This window comes from Diachasmimorpha longicaudata, chromosome 19 (assembly GCF_034640455.1).
Source record: "Diachasmimorpha longicaudata isolate KC_UGA_2023 chromosome 19, iyDiaLong2, whole genome shotgun sequence".
Taxonomy (NCBI): Eukaryota; Metazoa; Arthropoda; class Insecta; order Hymenoptera; family Braconidae; genus Diachasmimorpha; species Diachasmimorpha longicaudata.
In genome coordinates, this window is record NC_087243.1 from 2,746,571 (window position 1) to 2,770,767 (window position 24,197).

At 32.1% G+C, this 24,197-nt stretch overlaps 1 protein-coding gene across 11 annotated transcripts in view; it reads right to left on the reverse strand.

Moving 5' to 3' along the window:
- Positions 1-17: 17 nt before the first annotated feature.
- Ih (I[[h]] channel) overlaps positions 18-24,197 on the reverse strand; it is an 86,382-nt gene continuing 62,202 nt past the window's right edge. Inside the window, exons 6-15 of one of the 11 annotated variants that reach the window (XM_064137654.1) lie at positions 23,320-23,456; positions 22,987-23,130; positions 20,160-20,234; positions 15,323-15,430; positions 9,542-9,691; positions 8,696-9,061; positions 8,469-8,586; positions 7,543-7,831; positions 6,021-6,156; positions 18-5,704 (exon numbers count right to left, since the gene is read on the reverse strand). In XM_064137654.1, the coding sequence (XP_063993724.1) occupies positions 5,546-5,704; positions 6,021-6,156; positions 7,543-7,831; positions 8,469-8,586; positions 8,696-9,061; positions 9,542-9,691; positions 15,323-15,430; positions 20,160-20,234; positions 22,987-23,130; positions 23,320-23,456 (1,682 nt within the window). In that variant the 3' untranslated portion in view covers positions 18-5,545. Of the gene's footprint in view, positions 5,705-6,017; positions 6,157-7,537; positions 7,832-8,468; positions 8,587-8,695; positions 9,062-9,541; positions 9,692-15,322; positions 15,431-20,159; positions 20,235-22,986; positions 23,131-23,319; positions 23,457-24,197 lie in introns of those variants that run through there. The other 10 variants (XM_064137656.1, XM_064137655.1, XM_064137657.1 and 7 more) reach the window with 10 other exon arrangements.

A 24,197-nucleotide genomic window follows, 5' to 3' on the forward strand; every position in this document is an offset into this window, starting at 1 on the left:
TAAAAAAGTCTCGTGGGAATTTTTTTTATTCAAAAAATTACTAGTGAACGTAAATAATTTGTTAATTGAATCAATAAAAATTATTTAAATAAACAAATTAATCAATAGACTCTCAAGGAAACTTTCTATTGATTTCTGTGCCATTTTACAAATAAATTAGACAGTAAATTAATTTATTATAATATTCTGGGGAACATCTTTGTTTAATTATTTCACACGTGCTTTTGATGGTCTGTGGCACTGGTTTCGATCAAGCCCCTACAGATGTTAATTACGATTTTGAATTTGAGATAGTGAAGTACCATCTTCGGTATTCCAACGCATTTTCAAAATTTTAATATCTAAATTTTAATATCTGATATGCGACGATCGTCATTCGTCACCGGGCACATTATCTCGAGTTGTTGGCAATATTTCTCGAGCCGATAACAATATCCTGGCATCGATCTCCTGGTTACGATACCCTATTAAACCCCGAATGACTTTTTTCGCGTTTTTAAAGGAGATCGAACTCCACAGCCGTAAATGCGATTTTTATAAATTGACTGATGGGTTTTATTGATTTTTTTTTTTCTCACTCTGGCCACGTCAATAGCATATTTCGTCGGTTTGGGGTCGGGGATCTCCGGAAGCGATGGGGAGTGATGGAGGAATTTTCATTTTTTTTTTAAATTCAATAATGAAAGGGTGAAATGACTGAAGATTTTTAATAATTAATTTCAGTTGAAACGAAATTTTTATAATAAAAATTCGATAATTTTCAGATGTTTAGAAATAGTTAATGTAAATTAGGGTACATTGACAAATATTGAATGTTTAAATGAAAACAAAAATTGGTCGTGAAATTGAATAAAAATAATTTCTTATCATTTATCCCTTCATTACTGAATTATTTCCTGATTAATGAATTAAATAAATCAGGCATCGATTGATACCCACTGCCTAATAAGTGGACGGGCGATGTCAAGTATAATTGCAGTACTTACGATTACTCATTAGCGTCACTCAAAAATTCATCATTCCTCGCGTTTCATTCTCTCTATTACAGTAATTACAATCTTAATATTTTAATAATTTTTCTTCCCCCTCTGTTTACAGTTTAATTAGTTTATTATAATTTTCTATGGTTATTCTCACTTCATACGTCAATGTAATATCTGGTAACATCAGTGTCACTTCTCGTCCCTTTGTTCACACGGTTTAATTTATTCTATTCATTAATTTTGGGGTATTTTCCGTAGTAATCGTTTCCTCATTCTAATACCACTCTACGTATTCACGTGTATGTGTTCTAGATTCATTTACTCGCTTATTTGTAGATTCCATTTACAACTATACGTTTCGCTAAGGCATTCGTTATGGCGAGTTTATCTCAAGTGATGTGCGATGAGAATTAATTTTTTGGTTTTCATTTTTCATTTGTATTTGGAATTTTTGTTATTTTTTTTGTTTATTTATTTATTTATTTTTTCTTGGAAATGTTAGAGCCAAGCAGGGGTTACGGGGCTTTTGTGAAATTTTTATTTGTACTTGTTATGTTTGTCCAAAAAATTGGTTATTGGAATTTTTGGAGGGGCTGGGGTCAGCAGCGAAGGAGAAAATTGTTAATAATTTACAAACAAATATTTTTTTTAATTATTCAATGATGTCAGGTTTATAAAAAAAAAATTCATAAGTTGAGTTCACATATTAGGGGATGAATCAGTGGAAAATATTTTTGTTTATAAACAATTGTTACGTTGTAAAAATATAAAGCTTCTAATAATTTAGGAATTCAAATCTTCAATTTAACGAGCAAATAATCAATGATAAAAATGTTTAATTAATAACGTATGATCCACAATATTTTAATTTTTTATCTCATTAATTAATAACTTGATAAATCAATTATCTATAAAAATAATTTAAAATTCGTTTTCCTTCTTCGCCACCGATTTTATTCGAGAAAAATAGGGGTTGTTTAGGGGTAACTTTCACGATAATATTTATTACACTAAAACGAGGGTTACGATGCTGTTTATAATTGGCGACCGAGAAGCACGTGGAATCGTTGAACGATTTTTCACGTATTATTCGTAGAAAATTGACGCTGGGGTGATATATTAATTGTTACATCATTTTTCATAAATTCACTGACTCTTACCTTCGTCCTGTTTTTTTTTTTTTTTTTTTTTACAAGTCTCACTACTGCGCGTTTATCTCTTTAAATTTCTGGTGATAATATAAAAATAGTTCTTACTGGGTGGGCTAATCATCCCCTCATGAATATCTAAATAAACGATAATACGTTATGGCGAGGGAACATGAATATTCGGTATTGATTAACTGAAAATTTATAATATTTATTGAATTGGAAGCTACTGGTTGGGGTCAATTTGGAACACTTGTCGCTGTCATTCATACAAACTCGCGAACGTGACGGTGACAGTATCGTGGCACGTGCGAGATTACAATTTTAGAAAACATGTCAGCGTGGGAGATCGAGCCAAGCTTGATTATTTATTGTTTTTTTTTTTTTTTTTACTTTCCTCGTGTCTGTAGCACATGGAAAATTAAGATACCAGGGGAGAAATGGGGGTGATGAGAGCTCACAGCCGTTGGGCTTTATTCTCGTATGGGGAGACACTCGCGAAATTTATTGATGACATTCATGTGAAACTGTTCCTGTGATTAAATTTATTTTTGGAAATTCCATTTTTAAGGACAAGTGTCAACACACCATCGTTTTTCCCAGTTATTTAATGTTCATAAACAAGTCAATAACACTTTGATTCTGCTGATGGTACAGTGAGAATATTAAATAGTGTCAAAAGTGGTGGAGACTGTTTTTTTTTTAATTTTTCGAAATTTGGGAATAATTGAGGATTTTTCATTTTTTACTGGAATTTTTGGTAATTAATTTTATGGTAATATGACCACCCACAGGAGGTTAATGAAATATGGAACTATTTGTGGATAACAAATGTTCTGTCACGTGAATATTAATAAATCACTGGAGTTAGACGTGAGGTATAATCCAAGTCATAGACAAGGATTATAATCTCATTAATTTTAAAATTATTTTCAAACTGTGTCAGGCACAGAATCTTCAAAAAGAAAAACCCCCCACCCCTCCCCCCCCCCCAATTCCCTATGTGTTTTAAATTTAAAAGACTCTGATAAACATGTGTTCAACACATTAATTAATTAATTACTTTGAAAATCAGCTCAATTTTGTTTGTAAATAATTAAGTTCAGGCTCATTCCAACTAAAATATTTCACCTTTCAATACGTGAACCCTCATCAGGACATTTCTACCCCCTTCATCCCCCCAATAATTAAAATATCAGCGGATATTTCATGAACCCGGAAACGAAAATAATAGCTCGTCCATTAGGGTATGACAGAAAGGGCTTGTTGATGGTTATGTAATTGGCTTATGACGATTCTCACGATCTATATTCGACTGCAGCATATCGATTAAATACCTCACCCCCAATATTCCCCTCACAAACAGTTCATTTAACATTATTTTTAATCAATTGATTGAACGGCTTTGTATCATCGAGTATAAATATATCTGATATGCTCAAGGGGTTTTATTCACTCGAGAGAGAAGAAAAAAAAAAATAAACAAAATCGCTGTTTGTCATTGCTAGAATTAAGTCATTGCACTGTAGTCACTCTTGGCTCACGAGTCACTCCAATATCAATTTTTGATTATTTATTTCAACAATTTAATAGTCTATTAATCATTTTTAATCAGACACGTTACGTTATTTTTTTTTTTTTTCAATTCAACACGTTCCATTACAAAAATTATCATCTCACTATTAATATTATCACGTAAACATTGGAACAGAATGAATAAAATATTAACTATTGAAATTTTTTTTTTTTTCTAATTCAACATAACACTCGTCACATCGTTAATAAAAATGTCTCCTCCTCTCTCCCCCTCCCCCCTTTCTCCAATAATCATTCAACAATAGATTATTTAATCATTTAAATATCGAATAAATGTCATTATCTCACTCATAATTGAAAATAGCAATGGCAACAGCTATTTTTTTTTTTTTTTTTTGTTTCTCATTAATAGTAAATGTCTGTATATTGTTTTAAATTTTTTTTTAATCATTCGATAATTCATTAAAATATTAATTGTCAACGTAATAAGCCAACGTCACGAGGTCATTCGTAGAGTACAACGAAAGGGGGAATTTAAATGCTACAATTATTCTCAAAAAATGAAAAATAATTTCAATTAATTAATTAATCTCTCATTCTGGTAATAATTATCATTCACATGTGTCTCGTGGTGTTAAATGCTTACGTGCATTACGCATTTATTTATTCACTTACTTACTCATCATTTATTATTTATTTTATTCTCGTGAATAACTAAATTTATTTGCGTGTTCACGTGTCACAACTACAGTGACTCATCATGTTTGTTTATTCATATTTACATATATGCATAGGTACTCATGCGTTTGTTTAATTTTTTTTTAATTGGAGATTGATCGATAATCCCTTGAATTTATTTCATTGACTTTTAGCTATAAATTTACTTCATTCGGCTACAAAATTATAATTCATTGCATCATCAATTCTCTAGGCACTCTCTAATAATTTAAAATAATGGTCAATTTTATTTATCATGTCAGCAGAGCGTTAATAACAATTTAAAGTAATGAGAGAAATTAATTTTATACATTTTTTTTTTTTCGGTAACTCCTATTCCTGAAACAATAATCGTCGCAACTCACGTTAATTAATTATCTATCCCCTGTTCCTCTCACCATCGAAAATGACAAATAAACAAATTAGGGAAATTTAAATGTATTATCGACTCTGCATTAAAAAAAACTTATCATTTCATTACAATAATTAAAATCTGATTTATTGCGTAACGTCGTCGATAGCATTTTACTATTAATCTATTGTTTTTTTTAATTTCTCCTGCAATTAATATAATCTCTCAACTTCCTAATGATGCGGTAATGGTAGTAATTCATCGCAATAATTAATTTTTCTTTCATTATTTATATAATATTTGAATCTCTTTATAGTACATCGCGTTTATTTTTTTTCATTTTCACGAATTAATATTTTTTCTTGTTAATCTCGTAAAAAGATATCGTTTTTTTATTAATTCCCGCACTTTATTTAAATGTTAATCGCTTTTTTTTATTTATCTCTTCACGACCCTGAGGGCTCTCAACAAGTTAACATAGCCCTCGGATCCATGTCATGTAATTCCAACGTTTATTGTTTCATTTTATTACGATATTAATTTTGTTGCGCGCGCATTGTTCATACGTCCTATTAAACATTTTAATTATCATTATTATTTCATTATTTTGGGAATTCAGTGACGTCAGTCCGTGGCTTTTACACGTGAAAATTCCTTTTGGTGTCTTCAGAGAGCATTTGGGAATGAGTTTTCTTTATTTTTTCTTTTTATTTTTTTTTTCTTTGTTGCTTACGTGTTAATTAATTCATCACGGATGTGCATTTGATATTCCCTCAGTAACGTTGCGCGTGCTAATAGGACGAGTGTCGTCATTGATACGAATCCTTGTGGAAGGTGTCACTCTTGTGGAAGATCCTACGTCCCTCCCTCGTTAATTCCTGACTGGCAAAGTTATTCTCGGACTTTGGCCGGGGTAGGGTGCATGGGGGTAGGGCACGAAGTTCCATACTGTGTACCTGAAAGGGTGACTGTATATCAATCGATTAAAATAATTTTATTTTAATTATTACATCATTTCTGGCGGGAAATTTGAAATTCTGAGAAATAAATTTATCGTTTAACCTCCAGAATTCATTAAAAAATATTTAAAAATATATTTTTAATGACTTTCCACAATTTTTGTGACTTCGTTGACTTTATTAAACAATAGTTAATGTGGAAAAAAATTAATCAAATGAATTGTTTCAAATTTTATGAATTAAATCTTGAAAATTAATTTTTTCTGTTAATTTTGGGGGATTTTTATTATCTTGGGAACGTTAATTATTAATTTATTTAATTTACCGATTCCTCACTGGCACTGGCATGTGCTGCTTGTTCAGCTAATGCATTAACAACAGCATTTATCGTCTTTGATTCACTCCCAAGATCCTCTTCTCGATTACCAACGAGATTCGGATTTTTTCCAATTTTGTTTAACCTGCGATAAAATTAACATTAAGCGTAGGGAATGTCGCAATCGACACAACCAACGATTATCATTCGACCGTGAAAACCCTCGTATGATATTAACCCTCAAAATGTCCTATGAATTTCCACAAAAAAAAAAATCAATAAATTTCAATTATCAATAATTATTATTTATTATTTATCCTGCGAGAGTTTTCGATAATGACGGACCGGTGGATCGATAAAAACAAAGGACACATTTGTCAGAGTAGTTATGCATGATCAAGGGAATGTAATCGACTATCGATTTATTAATCGATATGTCGATTTATCAATCGATATGTCGATTACATTCAAAGCGGTTAATCTACCGGGCCGAGAGAGACAGTCACATTACGATTAATAATATTATTTAACATGTTGTTAGCTACATTGATTAATAGGCAATGATTAAATCACATTGATAATTTTAATGTAAATTAATTGATAAATCGCTCTACTGCGGGCAATTGTGTAATTAGCGCTGAGCGTGAGGAGCAGGCGATTGCTTGCGCGTCACATTAAATATTGAAAAAAAATTATAATTTTTAGGCTTTAAAGATTGACATTTTTTTTTATACTCATCTGATGTCTGTCATCTCCCTCTTGTACTTAATCACCCTGTATTAATTAGTGGTAATCGTGGAAATTATTGAATAGGGTGGTGTCAACCCGGAGGATTAAAGAAAGATAGCAGAGCAATTTTAGCGGCTCATCAATCTTTTAATATTATAAAAAATCTAGTGGAGTTTATCATTCAGTGTCTAACACATTATTGTTAAGTTGAGATTAACGTTAATAATTATCTGGATTTTTTAGCGCTGGATATTCAGGAATTTTGCCACGTGCGCTGTTGGAAATTGTGATGAACTTATTTTCGGAAATTTCAGGGAAAAATGAATTAAAATAATTAATTCCACTTAATTTGTTTGTTTATAATAATTTTTATATAGAGCTGAAGTCAGTGAGGGCTTTTATGGTTTTTATAACTGAACAAATAATTTATTTTTATTTATAGAAGTCCCTGAAATATTTTAAAAAATTACTCGTCAATTTTCCAACAGAGCAATCAAATAAAATTCATTAATTTATATTTAATTATTATTTAAAAATTATTGAACACTGAATGATTTCCTCTAATTATCTAACTATCTTAAAAGATAGATCGAGTCGCAAGCGAAGCAGAGTCGACGCACAATGATTGAAACCCTCGAAATATCCGTAAAAAAAAAAATGTCCAGAAAAATCGAATGATTGAAAAAAAGAAAAAAAATTTGTGATTAAACAAATAACGGACAATAAATTTATTTATGACGGGAAAGGAGGGTTCGGTGAATCGACATCTATTAGCACACCAACTCGATAGAACAAACCTAACCAAAGTTTATACCTCTCGGCGGCAACACTCTCCATTGTTCTTCTCATTAGTGGATATTGGTCTAGAACTGCGTTAAAATGATCCACCGAGAGGCTAAAAAGATTGCAATATGTCTCCGCCCTTACTGATGCCACTCGTCTTGCATTTGTTAATAAACAAATTTCACCAAAGTATGATCCATCGGATAGGGATGTTGCAACTTCACCATTTGCCATAACAATATCAACGATACCCTCTTGGATGAAATACATTTTTGAACCTATTGTGCCCTCTTTTATGATGATGTCACCTGGGGAAAGATAGAGGGATCAAAGGGGGATGTTCAGGGTGTAAATTATGTTGGTATGAGGTGTCCTGGTGGATGATGACAATTTTTTATCGTTTGAGAATTGAATTTTTAGGAAAATTTACCTGTCCTGGTGGATAATGACAATTTTTTTTTTCGTTTGTCAATTGAATTTTCAGGAAAATTTACCTTTGATGTCTTTCATCTCAAAGAGATGACATTTTCATGGTATTTTCCACGTGAAAATCATAATTTTCATTTTACTCTGGTTCTGGGCTCTTTGATAATCAATTAAATGAAGTGATGGCTCGTTAACGTCTTCATAAACAATTTAATTTATTGAAGACAGTAAAAATAAATAGCAAAGTCTTCTGGTTATCTTTGTTTAACAATTGTCAGGGTCTTACACAACATCAGGAGTCAAATTAAATTTTTTTCGTTAACTTAGTAATTAATTTAAAAATCAATCCAGGAAATTCAACTCACAAACATTTAATTAATTCCATAAATCAGAAGGAAATGTTGATTCTTAATCTTTTAGTTTTTTGGATAAATAATGGTGGAATGGGTTCAGCCATATTGCATCATCCCCTCATCCCCTCATCCCCTTTAAAACGTGAATTGAATTTGTTATGAATACCTGGTTGGAAGACTTCGTATCGCAACTTTGTGACGACGTCAGAAACAAAGTTTGAGTCGGCGTTGGCAAAAAATGGCACAGATGCCACCAACGATCTACAGTTATAGTTTATCACATCCTAAAAATAATTTAAACACACGTTAATCAACAATGTCATAAAATTTTAAACACTCATAATAATGATATTTATTATTTTATCGAGTTTAATGATTTAAATTCATTATTACCTCCCTCAATTTCTCGGATAATTCACCCAGAATGAGCTCCTCATCGAAGAATTTACCCTGGTATCTGTGCTCAAAGTACTCCGTGATCCTTTGACGCATTTCACGGGGTAATTTTCTGTATGCCATGTACTCCTCAACCTGCTTAACCTTCTCACGATACTGACGTCTTGATGAATCCAGGGATTGAATGAGATTTGTCGCATGACCGAGAAATAGGGCATAACATGTTGCACCACTTATCATACTTAGCATTGTTAACCACATGTCGGTCAGTGATTGGGGTGGAAATCTTCCGTAACCGATGCACAGCATGTGTGACATGGCCTTGAAAAGGGCCCACGAATATTGCTCAAGCCAAAATGCTTCCTGTGAATATTTGAAAATTATTTGGAAAATTAAAGTCTGGGAGATCATCGAGGGGGAAAAATATTAATTATTTAATTGATTATTCAGGAGATTGACTTGGAAATAATCTCCAGGTGTCTTCGTCCTTAATTTGAGATGAAAATATAATTTTGTTAATTAAATTCATCACTTATCTGATGTTATTCCATTTTTTTTAATAAATTGCAGTTTTATTTGTTCAGTTGTCGATTAAAAAAATTATTGAGTGAGAGTAAAAATATCAGAGAAGGTTCTTTCAATTAATTTGTTAGCATATATAAATTATTATATGCAATAATAATTTTTAAATGATTTTTTAAAGTTGAAAGAACAGCAGAAAAATTTTTTGAACCTTTTGAATGTTGAATTTAACAGTAAATTACATATATTTATAATAATGATGGAGTCTCCTCGATAAATTTAAGTCGAAAGAATGTTTATTATCGATAATAAACAATATACCTGCAATTCGTTGATAGCAACCCAGGAATTACTAGGAAATCCTTGCAGCATTGGTACCAAAAACTGCAGACAACCACTCCAATGTCCAATGAGCAGCATCATGCAGATAAGATTGAATATTCTCATGAACACCGACGCCATATTCAGGAACTGCCAACAACAATATTAACCATTACTCCCCCATAATTACCATAAACTCCGGTAATTTATTTATTTTTTTTTAATTAAACACCGGATGCTAAACTCTGATAATTTTTCACAGAAAATTTTAATTCACCCCCTAATATTTTGGGGTCGTCGAAAGCGTCATATTGGCGAATTGTGTACAGCAAATAAGCGAGGGTAATTACGCAAAATAAATGTCAACATTTAAAAATAACAATTTAATAGATTAATTATCGATGACAGTTGGGCCGTGCGGCCCAACATCGTCTACATCTCAACTAATTACACTCAAACGTCACATATCAACGGTGATGGGATAATGGGTATCGCAAAATAAATATTAAAATCGTTGAAACACATCAAGCAACATGGAGCAGAGCTGGGTGATATGGAGATATACAATTTAATATAGCAATTATAAATATAAAGTTTAGTTTAATATTTAATGAAGTCTAACTATTTAATTTCATTTAAATTTATGATGAAATCGTCTATTTAAATTCATATTTTATTTTATTCTACTCTGGACAATGAAATTTAATGATATATTTCATATTTCGATGATGAAAAAGTAGAAGTAATTATGATAACCTTGATAATGTGATTGTTTATCATGCGTTTATGGATTTATAACTAATTGACAAATATTAACTCCATAAAAAATGGAAAAATACTCATCGAATTTGGTGAATAAAAATTTATTTTGATGGAATAATAATTCATTGACCCAGCTCTGAATACATCTAATTAACCCCACCATCAGAGACTCTCTGATTATTTATTTAACAATGATGTCCAAATAATAGAACAATCATGCTGCCTATTCTGACAACTTCTATGTCAATCCACCGAGAAAATAAATTTAAAAAATTATTAAGTGGAGCAGGACGAAAAGGACTGCAGGGGCGTTAGGACGATGGGTGGATCAAGGGGGAGGGAGTGGATCAGGGAATTTAAACTCAGGTATAACGTCATGTATAGAGATATATAACTACATTGTGTGCTTTCAAGCAGTGGGTACGAAAAATCAATCTCTTGGCAATGGGCGGTTATGAAATTCTGAAATGCGGGGGCGATCCTTTGTGCGCCGGTGCAGCTTTTTCCTTTGCGTATATCCTGTTATGTATTATCATTCAATTGGATAAAATCAAATTCTTCAATATTTTTTATTTTTAATAAAAAATCGTCTTTCAATGGAATTGAACGATTTTTTTTCTATTTTTTTTAGATTTCCGTGTGGGAAAATAGATTTTTGGGATATTTTCTTTTTTTTTAAGTTTTAAGGGGGTGGGGAAAAGCTTTTTGTGAGCCAGGGGTATTTTTTAAGGCAGTGTTTTAGGGAGAATTTATTTTTTTCTTTTTTTTTAAAGAATTCTTTGAAGGTTTTCGATATAAAATTTTCTTCGAATGATTTTTTATAAAGAAATTACTTCTGGTTTTGGGAAGTCCTTTTAGAGAATTTTGAAAGATCACATGTGCTGATTATAAACAAAATATAATAATTTGGGGTAAAAAACTCGCAGATCACAATTTTTAATCGAAAATCAATCGAAATCATCAAAAAATCCAAAAGAATTTCACTATTTTTATCTCTAAATTTATCCAAATGTTTATTGCTTCCCAGTTATCATTTTTAAACATTAAAATTCAATTTATTTCACCCCCTAACTAAGGGATGCATCGCGGTACTCGGGGTCAACCGCCCAAAGCCTTCAAAATAAACTAAAAATCAAATTGAACTAAAAACCAAATTAAAAAACTTATTAATCTCATCAACTCAATAATTCTTCCACTAAATAAACAAATTGTAATCAATAAATTCTCGTTAATTAAATTCACAGAAGTGAAATAACCCTCAACATAACGTAATAACAAATAAATATAAAATTATTCTATTAAAATATTGTTTTCATCGGTTGATATTTCCTTTGATTAATGATATCAGGTAATTTATTCGCTGATAATTGATAAATTCCGTTGGATGGGGGGTATCATTTGATGATGTTCAGTGCTTCAATGTATTAATTCACCTGGATGCGTCATTCAATTACAACTGAGTTGTGATCTCGAAACCGAGGGTCATAATTTGGTCACGCGCATACAGGAGGATATGCACACAGGGTATGAGCAATTCAGCGAAACCCTCACCCCATTTTCTAGGGGTTGGGGTTGGTGGGTGGTAGATGGGGGGAGTGAACGTTACGCATTGTGTAGGACAAACCCATTTAACTCGATTGTTAGTGGACAATATTTGCCCTCAAAACGTCAGAGGGAGTCCTTTGTCATTGAAAATGACGTCCAACAAGTCAAGACCTGAAAATTGGGACTTTTTTCGAGTATTTCGAGGGGTTTGACGTGCATATGATGAATTATTGATGATTTAATGATTTTTTCGGGGGGAATTCAGTACAGAAGGGGATGAAACGTGATTTTTTCAAAGAATTTTGTTTTTTAATGAAATATTTCTTTGTTTTTTTCTTATTTTTTTAATTCTAGAATTTTATATTTTGTAATATTTCAATTTTTAATGATAAATACTTTGATACCTTCCAAAAGGGTATAATTTAATTAATTTTCAAAGTATTTTCTATTGGAATAATTTATTATCCAACGAAATAATGAATTTATTAGATTAAATGATTATTTTTTTAATTAATCGAATTGATTTTTAAATATTTGAATCATCACGTTCTGCCATTTCTCTACCAATTCCCAATATCTATCAAAATCCAACCCATTAGTCCACACAAACTCAACAATTAATGTTAAACAATCTAATGATTAACAAAAACAATCTTAACTAACTATTGATAACAAAATGTACACCTGAGGACACAAATGACTGAATGAATTTATCATATAATCACGATGATAACTAGCTATTGATCCTCGTTAATTAACATATCGACACAATTGATCTACAGTAACTTATCGATAGTCGAGTCAGCGAGATATCGTCAATTATTTAAAAATAATCGTACAACAATTAAACAAATTGTGACTGAACAAAAAATTAACGAATCAAAAAATCAATGAAAAATCGAAGATAAACGATAAATCGTCAAATAAATTAATTAAAAAATTAATTAAAATTAATTAAAATATTGGTAAAGCTCCTCCATCATTCAAGCGTGTGATAAAGCACTGATTTATAAGCTCAGGGTGTGATTTTACCCCAACATAATTATGCAGTACAAGAGATTAATCGCCCAATGCTTTTTCGCCCTTCGATAATTCATGCGCAGTAACACAAGCTCGTGCAGGATATGCATACGAAGGATTTACAACACATATTAAATCAACGTGTTGACAAACAATTCAACTGCATTACACAATTGTCGAATTATTATTTTTTTAAAATACTTAATTAAACAATCCGTCGGTTGTTCTAACGCATCATCTACGCTGGTGCTCAACAATTCGGGGGAAGTTTTTTAATTAATATTTAATTATGGGGGGGGAGGTAATTGATAGATTATTAATTAAGGGCCAAGCGACAGAGAAGGGACGCCCAAATTACGTGCGCTGCGTCGAATTGTAATTTTTTCACACCGTCTAGCGATTAAAAGTCTTATTATTTATTTATCGCTCGTCGGTGTCGGTACTTTCAGGCGATTAATTTTTTTTTTTGCTGAAAGAATTTTATGGGGAGGGGGAGGGAGGGATATGGGGGGGGTAAGTCGATTTTTAAAGCTTCAGTTGTTTGAAGAGACAATGGGGGATTTTTATTTAAAAAATTTCGAGGATTGTTTAAATTTATTGGGGAATTTGAGACGCGTTGAATTGAATTTATTAAAATTTTATTGATCATCCGGAAATAGAAGGGATTTCCGGATTTTTTGAGTGTTTATAATGATTGAGGGCGCGGAATTTTAAGCCACTGCTGAGGGAGAGTCGTGGAAATGGGGCAAAATGGAATAATTTTAATTATTAATTAATTAAAATTGGAACGAGGAAATTGAAGAGTTTTTTTTTATTTGAAATTTTGGATTGTTGAGGGTTGATGGCGTTCCATTTTGCCACTTCACTACTCTCCCCTTGGTTACGCCAACCCCCTTTTCGGGGGTGAAGCTAGAAATTATGAGCACATGCTAATGTTTTTTGTTTTTTTGTTTGCAGATCTCAGAGGATTATTTAAATGGCGATAATGGTGAGTCACAAATACACAATCATGCATGACATTTGTTAATTTATAAAGTCCATAAATTATTCGCGGTACTCACGAATTATTTATTTATATTCGTGAAAGGGATGAAATTACCAAGAAAATGACGTTCGGTAAAATCACATGCGCTTCAGACATTCGAAAACTTCGGAAAAAAAAATCGAAAAATCGACTTTTTGTTAACTAAATATTCCGTTAAACAATTGCAGAACTAACGTTTACATATCTCCATAAAAACAAAAATTTTATTCCGCGAAAACGTCTTTAAAAAAAACCTTTAAAACCGATTTCCTTAGCGACCGAGCGATTAATTAAAAACTTTGAAAATTCAATTCTCTACATTTTCCCCATAAATTCAAAACCATCGAAATTTTCAATCAGAAAAAAAATTTAATTGCGAACTTCAGGTGATTCCCTTATTTTCAAAAATTCATCCCTCACAATTGTTGATAAATTATTGAAAATCTGGGGAATTTTCCCTCAAAATTAAATATTTTTCTCCTGCGAATTCACTCGAAATGCGAAAATATCGAAAGATCAAATGAAAAATATCGAAAGGGCTAAATCTATGGTACGGGATCGATGTGATGAACTCTAAATACTTTCCATCGCTAGGCGGATGTGTAAAAGAACCTGGTGAATAAACGATATCACCTGAGTTCTTTCGCATAATTAATCTTAAGCACAATGTAGCCTATCGCTGCGGGTACAACGTTAATACCAAATAAATTAAAATCATTTTTCAAATAAACAGATGCGGTGGAAGTAATAATTAAGCGAACGTTTTGTAAGTATAAACCAACGATCCAATCAGCGTGCAGCTCCTCCCTCCACTATTAATTAATCCGTCCCAATATCGTTAAAAAAACTCCGATGGACGCGGTAAAAATATTCTTTAAAATATCACCACCCGTTTTACCCCATCGTGGGTTATGTCAGTCGACTCTCAATTTTTTTCAAATCAAAAAAAAAATTATAAAGTGGTCAAAAGAGTAAAATTATCCAAATTTGTCTTAAAGAAAATTTCTGGAATTTAAACGAATTTTTTTTCTTTTTTTGCAAAATTATATTTTTTTTAATAAGTTTAAATAATTTATTCGTTTGGAAATTAGGGAGGAGACAGGTCCTCTCCCTTCCTCAGTCCCTTTGACATTTTTCCACGCGAAAATCAGCGAATTAGTTCATCCCCTAAAGCCCAGAATTTAAATACAAAACAATATCCGATAAATAAAAGTTTAAAAAATTATTTGTGACTCGGGGACATTCGGTATTTCATCGGGGGGATATCCTGGTGGGATATAATTCCGTTCCATCGGGTTTTCCACGCAATCGGGACGAAATTCGTCAGCAACAGCTGTTGGAATTGCAAAAAAAAAAAATATAATTTCTCGGTTCTTTAAACAGCGGAGGAGAGTGAGCTTTTGCGCTTGTCCTCGGTGAGGGCGGGTTACCTTAAAAATAAGGTCGCTTTTGCTGAAACCGGACTTCTTTTTATTCATATTGTCAGAGCTTAGGCGCCCCCTCCGCTCAGTGCGCTTTTTTTGTAGGTTCTGCAATATCTAGAAACAAAAGAAAAGCCGGGACATAGCAAGACATAGTAAAGAGAGAGAAGGAGTCAGAGATATTTTTGGGAGAAACGGAATTTTTTTTTTCTTCCATTTTAGGGTGGGGACAGTCGTCAGGGGGTTGAGGAATTTTTAAAGCATGTTAATTAGTTTTTTTTTGCGAGTGAAGGGGTGGAAAGGGGGAGGACGAGGTGGAATTAATTTTAGTACAGAAATTGGGAAATTTAGAGGGGAAAATAGAACTGCAGAAACGAGCCTGGAAACTTATTCGATAATTCCACTAGTGGAACTCGTGAAATTTGGCAATTTTCAATATTTTGTTCAGTCAAAATAATTTTTTAATAAATAATTTATGATAATTTCGCAAATATTTTGAATATTTTACGAATTAATTTGGGTTTTTGGCCTCTGACACTTGAAAAATTGATTGGCAAAGCTTTGTTAGTTAATGTTTATCAGCGTATTTGTTGTTTAATTAGTTTAAAGCATTGGGGGGTGTTCAGTGGACTTAGCAAAATTGTTAATAATTTTTTTTTCAATGAAAATCGCGTGGGGGAGGGTAAATTGGAATGTAAAATCGCAGGAACGAACCTGGAACAATTTTCCGTAATTCCACTGGTAAAATTTGCGATATTAGTTGACTTTCATTTGTTAATAATCAACAATCTAATGTTCTAACTCATGATGAATTATTTTTATGAATAATTTATCCTGATTGTTCGAATGCTCTGAATATTTATCGATTTTTTTTTTGTCCTCTGGTGTTCAAAGAATTCATTGACAAAGTGGAGGTTATGATTATTTGTTTGTTTATTTATTTGTGAAGTTACAACAGCCAACACGTCCTCATGACGAATTGTCAATTACGATCACGTGATGAGTTTACCCTGTGGTTCATTTGTGACAATTGTACAAGTTGACCATTCGCTGGTGGTTAGGGATTAATTTACAATTTAAATTGATTATTTAATTTATGAAATTGATTTTGATGAATCACTGGTTAAGCTAATTATCGATGTATCGATGTGGTGAATGGAATCGTTCGAATTAATTAATGACGAGCGTCAGAATTTTAAAGCGCTCAAGCGCAAGCACCAAATTCTTCACTTTCAGTGTCAAATTAAAATGCGTTAAGCCCGAAGTAATAATAATATTTAATGAGGAGGTTTCTAATTAGGAGATGAAGTGTAAAATTTAATTAGCAAAGTGGAATTTCGTCCAATTTTTTGGTTGTTATCAGTGTTTTATTGATTAAATGTTCATTAAAAAAAGTGTTTTTTTAGATTTTAGTGTAAATCGATTGTTGTTGAGGTATTTTAAATGTTTAATGACATGGAAAAAATCTAATGTTACGTTTTACAAGTTCATCTCGTAAATTAAAATTAGAAAAAGCCAAAATGATGGGGTAATTTAAATAAAATTAATGTTTTATGATTGACATTGATTACAGAGTCGATAATGTGAGGAATTGAGAGTATTTAGATGTTAATTATAATGTAAAAATGATAATTATTGTGTTATAGTACAGGTCAACTTGCACATCAACAATAAATCAATAAATTTTTGATAATTTACAGTGAATTTTTAATTGAAATAAAATAATAACGTAATGACTCATGAACACATGACTCTGTAATTAAAAAATATCGAGTCCAAAGCTATTAATTCTCCTTCGAAGAAATTAGTCATTACCAGAACTATTTTTATTATTTATATGAGTGGAAGATAAATTAAAGTACAACAATCGTATGTTCGCTGTTAAAATTTAAATGCCTATTCTTAAAATAGAATTTAAATATTTAATGGGCACTTGAATATTCTTAAGGCATTGCTTCATTCATCTCGTATTGAGGGCATTAAATAATTGAAGTGATCATGAATTGAAAAAATAATATAAACAATCTATTTTGACCTATTATTTTCCTCAGGTTTAATTCACAAAATGTCAAGTGTTTCTTTTGTGTCTTGAAAGCAATTGGGGTACAACGAATTATTTCTTCAAGGTCCCCTCATGATAAAGAAATGTTTCCATCTTATGTTTACTTAAAAAAAATTAATCCACGATTTTTAATTAATAAATAATAGAAATTATTACATTAAAATTAACTCGTAAAATTCCGAAAAAAAAACCCATTTTGTCACTTTGTCGTCTCTCAGCTAAAAAAAAAATTATTTCCCTTAAACAATTTCAATTTCAACTTATTTTTCCACAAATATAGTTAAACAAAATAGTTTTTCTCTTTATTTTTAATTAAAAATTATTTTTTAACGTCTGTTTAGCTCCGAAAAATTATTCCGAGTATTTTTTTTTTAATATAAAATTTAATCTGTTTTCCCTTCGAAGGGAAACCCTCACACTCTCGTGTCCTCTCAGGCGTAATAAAATCGAGTGGGAGAAACGTGTAAAGAGGTTATTGTTTCTGGCTCTCTCGTTTGAATAATGAAAGAGCAAAGGAGCGTAAACTCATAATTAGAATGTTAATTACTCCTTGCACTTGTGCCATTCTCATTTGCCGAGGAGAAAAGGCAACAATTAAATTTATTTATTCGTACCCCGTTGAAGTGGTTTAATGTATGTTTTGATGCCCTATCGAGAGCCAGTACATGATCGATAATATAAATATTTATCAACAATAACTAAAGATAGAATTGCAAAACGCGATAGCGTGAGTTAAACCGACGTTTGGTTATTTAATTTTCAAGAATAATTGGCAGTAGTTTGTGTTGTCATTGCGATGACTAAAGTCAATAGCAAAGTGGTGAATTTATTCTAAAGTTATTTAATTAAAAACATAAACAAAATCAAGAAACTGAAACGTGTCATGAAATCCCATTAAACAACAACATCAAAATCATTATTTATCTCGTTAATGAGTACCTCCACAAGAAAATGTTATAGGACCTTTTTTATAGATAACTGAATGTCCAATAAAAAAGGTCTCTTGACATTTTCTCCTAAACCCCCCCATTATCGAGATAATAACCCGAATAACAAACCACCCCCAACGAAAATAATGAAAAAATTTCCAAAATAACTCAGATCATTAATCTGAGGGGGGTTGAAAAAAATCCTCCACCACTTGTCTACAGACCCCACCCCCTCCCTAAACCCCCCATGAACAACCCCGACAAAACATAATGAGGGACAGGGGCAAAACAGGCAATTTATGATCATGTGCATAACGTTTGCTACCACAATGACGAAGAAAATAAATTTAAAAAAATTATTAATTATCGTTTTTGTGGATGATAAACAATTATCAAGCAGCATATGACACGAGGCAACAAGCAGGGAATCACGTGACTGATATTGTGCCCTAATAACCTCCAGGAATGACCACCTCGATGGGCTTTCATGACCAGTTATTGACGGTCTTACACCATAAAACTTATATTTACATAATTACACTCATTCACAAGACAATTTTCGGGGACAATAAATAATAACAATAAATCACGAGAGCAATATCTAAGTGTCAAACATCTTGTCAATAAATAAATTATCGTTTTTGTTGTAAAATCCTAGTAACACCGAACAGGCAGACCTATCACGCCACCAACTGGTGTTTTTATTAATTGTTTATCTAGTTATTCAGCCATCGAGCTTTCGTGAATAATTAATTTATTTCACTTGTCACACACACACATACACATACACACGTATTTATGGGTAATTTAATGAATGAGGGAAGGCTCGATGCGAGAATACCTGACAGAATCTATGGTATGTTAATCTGAAAAATCCTACATTCGTTAACTTTCCAACAAGACCTTCGTTGAACATGACACATGTCATAACAAATAATTTTCAGGTACATAACTCATCGTACCACACGTTACAGAGTTAATTTATCGATTGTTTATGGTAATAATAAATATTTTCATGGGTAATGATAATGTTATCGTTGGAATATTGATTTTTGGTGCTCTGGAATGAGCGGTACGACTCGACTACGAGAACAATCATCCGATTTATTCGTTAATTAAATCATAATAATTTGCAAATTAAGTTGGGGAAAATTAGGGAAATTATAATTTGGGGGGGTGAAGCGGGTAAAAATACGACACGACGCGAGACTGAGTAATTTAAACTATAAAATTATTGGTAACGCTAATGTAAACTGACGAACAACAAATTAAAACGCAGAGATTCAAGAAAATTCGCTAATTGGAGTTTTTTAAAATTAAATTGTGAAGTTTAAAGGACTAATTTTTGTATAAAAATTGAAGTATTTTGGAATTTTAAAGAGGAAATATTGTTATTCGATATATCCTTTTCAATTTAATAATTTAATAACAATTTATGAACAATTTCTCCCTGAAAAACCTGAATTTTTCCAATTTCAAACCCCCAAACTCATTAATTAACGAATTTTCAATCTCTGAAAACCTTTCAATGCAAAAATCCGACATCACACCGACTAATTGTAAAACCAACTCCTCTAATGTTTAAAAAAAACTCATAACTTTTCACGTATCGTCAATCAATAAAATAAAAAAAATTTCTTAACAAACTGCGAAGACAACAGAAGAGACTAAAAAATGTTAGTTAATTCGACGAAAAACTTGTTAATAATAACGAAAAAAATATATATTACACAATCTATGCGTTAATCAGACGTAGAAAACATTAATGTTCTTTTTTTTAACAATTAACGAACTGTTTAATCAAGAATAATAAGGGCATTTGGCCTTGGTAATCAGGGTTACTAGGCAGGCACACCTTGCTCGTTCTGTCTGGTTGGGGCGGTGTAGCCCTTCTCTCGTAGTGCCTCTCCGGCTGTTGATAAAGGGGAATCTGCAAACCCATTCGAAACGTGTTCGCAAGGCCCAAAATAACAAATTACCTTCTCATGAATTTTATTTAATTTTTTTAAAAAAATCTCTTAATAACGTTTTGTTCTTCATCAAAGAGATCACTAGGAAATCACTAGGATTCACTACACAGAGGGACACAGAGGGTTGATGTATTCCATGATGGGGTAGGATGGGTGGTAGGGGTGGTGAGGGGGTTTTTTTATTGGCAACAGCAGCAATGACATGATTAACGATGACGTGAAAATTATAGAGGAATACATATTTCATGGCAAATGCAATAAATATTAGAAAATAATATTGTTGTTGTCAAACTGACGCTCGATTTGTGCGAATATGCTAATGATTATTGAGTACTTGTGGTATAAATTTTTAAATCACTTAATTGTTGAAGAGTGAATAACGAGGCGGGTGATATATTTATTGAATTAATGTGCTGTGGAATTACGTGAGTGATTGATAAATTATAAATTATTTAATGTCAGTGGGTGGATAATTTATAGATTGATTATTTGTTAAGGAAATTCAGGAGATTATTTGCAGTGTTGGAAAATTAAAAATTTGGGTTTAAAGAGATAATTAAAGGGCTATTGATGGAAATTTAAAATTAATTTGATATTAAATTGTTGGTGGGGGGTTTTTATTGTTTTTAAAATTATACTGAGTTGAATTTTCGATTAATTAACAATTTTGAGAATGAAAAATCGAATTTTATGTAATTTTTTAATGTAAAAATCCCAAAAAAATGAAGAAATCACTTGAAATTTCAGAAATATTTTTTTAATTATATTATTTACCATCAATTATTTTAATTGACCTTTAATTAATTATGAAATCATAACAATAGGTGTCTCAATCCTATGCCAATGCCCCAACAATTCTAATTAAATTAATTATTTAATTTCTAATTTTCACTCGATTGTTTACAAATAATTTTCCAACACTGCTAATCTCTCAATAAATTCCAGTTAAATCATGAAAATGATAATAGAACTTTTCAATCCCGAAATGTTGAATTTGCAACGAATTTCGTGTAACGGAGAGACATTTTTATCGTCAGATATTCGTCGCGACGTATTTTATTCAAAATAATCGAGCCTCGAGGATTTCCACCGCATTTAATTACCGTTACAATACCAAAATATCATTAAATACGAGTGGAGAGGGGCGTGTGCTCTTGTCACATCTGTGAAATCACCCGGACATTAATCAAATTAATTACCAGAAGATTAATTATTCCCTAAAAATCATTTTGCCCCGCGATTACAATTCATTTTCTATCATTCGCCCTTCGAGGTAATTTCCGAGGTTATTTTCTCCATTTTTACGAATTAAATAATTAATAACATTCAAGTAACAAAGATCGAAGGGTATAACTATCTCATAATCGATATTTAATCGATATTTCGTCGATTTTTTCACGTGTTATCACCTCGCGAATTCTCATCAGCATAAAACCCTTCAATATCTTTATCAATTCAATTAATTCACTTCTCGTTACATTCAAATAATTTCTGATTGATTCGTTGGCCTGTACCACGTGGCATGTGCCTCTATCCACCCTTTTTTTTTATTATTTATTTGCACTAACGAGTGACAAAGCGAAGCCAGAGAAAAAGAGACAACAGAGGCAATGAGTAAAACCAACAACAAAAAAAAAAATATCAGAAAAATAACAATCGACGAATAAAAATGAAATACACCGGTTCGAGAGCACTATTTCAATACGCGTTGACCTTGAAATAACGAATGGGTGAAGTTTTAATTACTCCGTTTCGATCAGCGTTTGATTAGACTGTGGAACTCGTTTTTTAACGTATCTGTTATGAATTTCAGGGGTGTTTTTTTTTCTTTATGTTGTTTCACTCCGTTTTTCACTCTGTTTTTTTAATATTTTTGGGGTGTGTAGATCGTGATTGGGGCCTAATGTCTGATCTATTGAATTCTCTATCTCTCCTAAGGGACCAGCCACTCGTTTTTTGAGGAAAAACAAATTTGGGAATTTTTTGAAATATTTTATCCCATAATTTTTCCAATTTTAACTAAACTAAAACTAAAAAGTGGATAACTCTTTATTTTTTAATTTTTGTAGAAGGTAAAGACTTCGAATTTGATGTGGAATAATTTACAATTGTTATTTAACATATACAAAAGTCTTAAAATGAAAAAAAATGGAGTAGAAAAGTCATTCGACCAGAATTTCTTATTTGAAAAATCAGAAACTTTGATTTTATTTTATATTTCAATAAATTCTCAAATTTGCTACACAACTCGATTGGGATTTTGCACAATTGTTCAAACCAGAAGATCAACCTCGAATAAAAAATATTACATTCGTATTTTTTTATTAAATAAAATAACAACAAAACCATCGACTTCAGGTGACGAAAAAAGCAAAAAAAAGGTTTTCCAATCGATCGACTTCCCCATATTTTTATAAATAAAAAAAATACGTCTCTAATATTATTTATCCACCATCCACATCCTCCATTTTTCAATAAAAAAAATTATGCAAAAACCCAACGATCTCAGTGTTTCCCCCACGTCAATACCTCCCTGACCTCTATTTCGTGTCATTAATTTCGTTATCAATAATATTAATATCGATAGTATCTCGATATCATTGAAGCCGACAGTACTCGCCCATTGTGGCTTTATCGATCCATTAACCGTTAATAAATAATAATTGACAGACAGCGTATTTGTCAATAGTTATATACTGTTTTGACACTTACATAGACCTCCTCCCATTGTGAAACATAACGTACGAGTCGAGAAAGTCGTAGGAGTCGAACAAGTGATAGGAGTTTTGCCAGCCTGAGAATTCTCAGGGCCCGTCCAGCGTGAAGTAGTTGAAATGACTCGCTAAAATCCTGGAACTAGTAATTAACATAATTCAAGGTCAATCCATTAAGAAAAATCTAATCAGTGGAGATGAGGTGGAATTACATCGCACCATCGGATGAAACGAATTCACGTGATTTTTATTTTTTTTTTTACCCTTTTTTTGGGGGAGATTGTTGGGGTAGGGGGCGTGTGGGGGTGTGTGTGGGGGGTGGTGTACTTACTTGATTAAATATGAGAAATATGTAGTCTAGGGGGATGGAGGAAATGAGGTCGAGAAAGAACCAGGTCCTGAGGTAGTGTTTCGCGATCAATTTTGGATCCAGTATCACCTGCTCCGCATTGTCCTGCTGCATTATACCTGCAAGACGATAAGGGGGATGCGTTAATCTTCGGGGTAATGAGACGTTAAGGGATTATTTAAGGGTTGTGAAAGAAATAAAAAATTTTTCCCTCAAAAAAATACGTAAAAGTCAATTTTTTTGTGGATTTTCACGCGCGATTCGCGAAATAACAAATATATTTACAATTAATTCCCTAATTAATATTTTATGCAATCAATTAATTTATGCGAATCGATAAATAGGAGGGATTAAGTATATCCTGGATGGACCAGTCACCCCCGCCCCGAATAATCGAATAAATGATTTTTTTTTTTGAAAGGGAAATTAATTTTGTCGACTATCGATGGAAATAAATTAAATTTATGATGAATTTGTTATAAAAAATACGACGAGAGGTTTTAATTTTCACGAATCATCGATTTCTGGGTGGGGTAGGGGGTGAATGAGGCCGGAAATAGACAGGGAATTTGGTATGTGGTGTGTCCACGTAGCAGAGGCTGATATTGCTAAGGAGTTCCCCCGGGTGCAGTTTCCCCAGTGCAATAACGCCCCACTAGTATGGGCCACCCCTTCATCATCCCCTGGATGAAGTTACCAGCAATTTCTCCTCTCCATGTACTCGAGTTTGTGAAATATAAAAAATGGAGAATAGCATTTCTATGAGGGATTTGTCAATTTAACGAAATTGTGCAATTAGTTATTGATTTTTGTCGGAAAAATTAATTGGAGTTGTTTATTAATTGCAGATTGTTAATTAA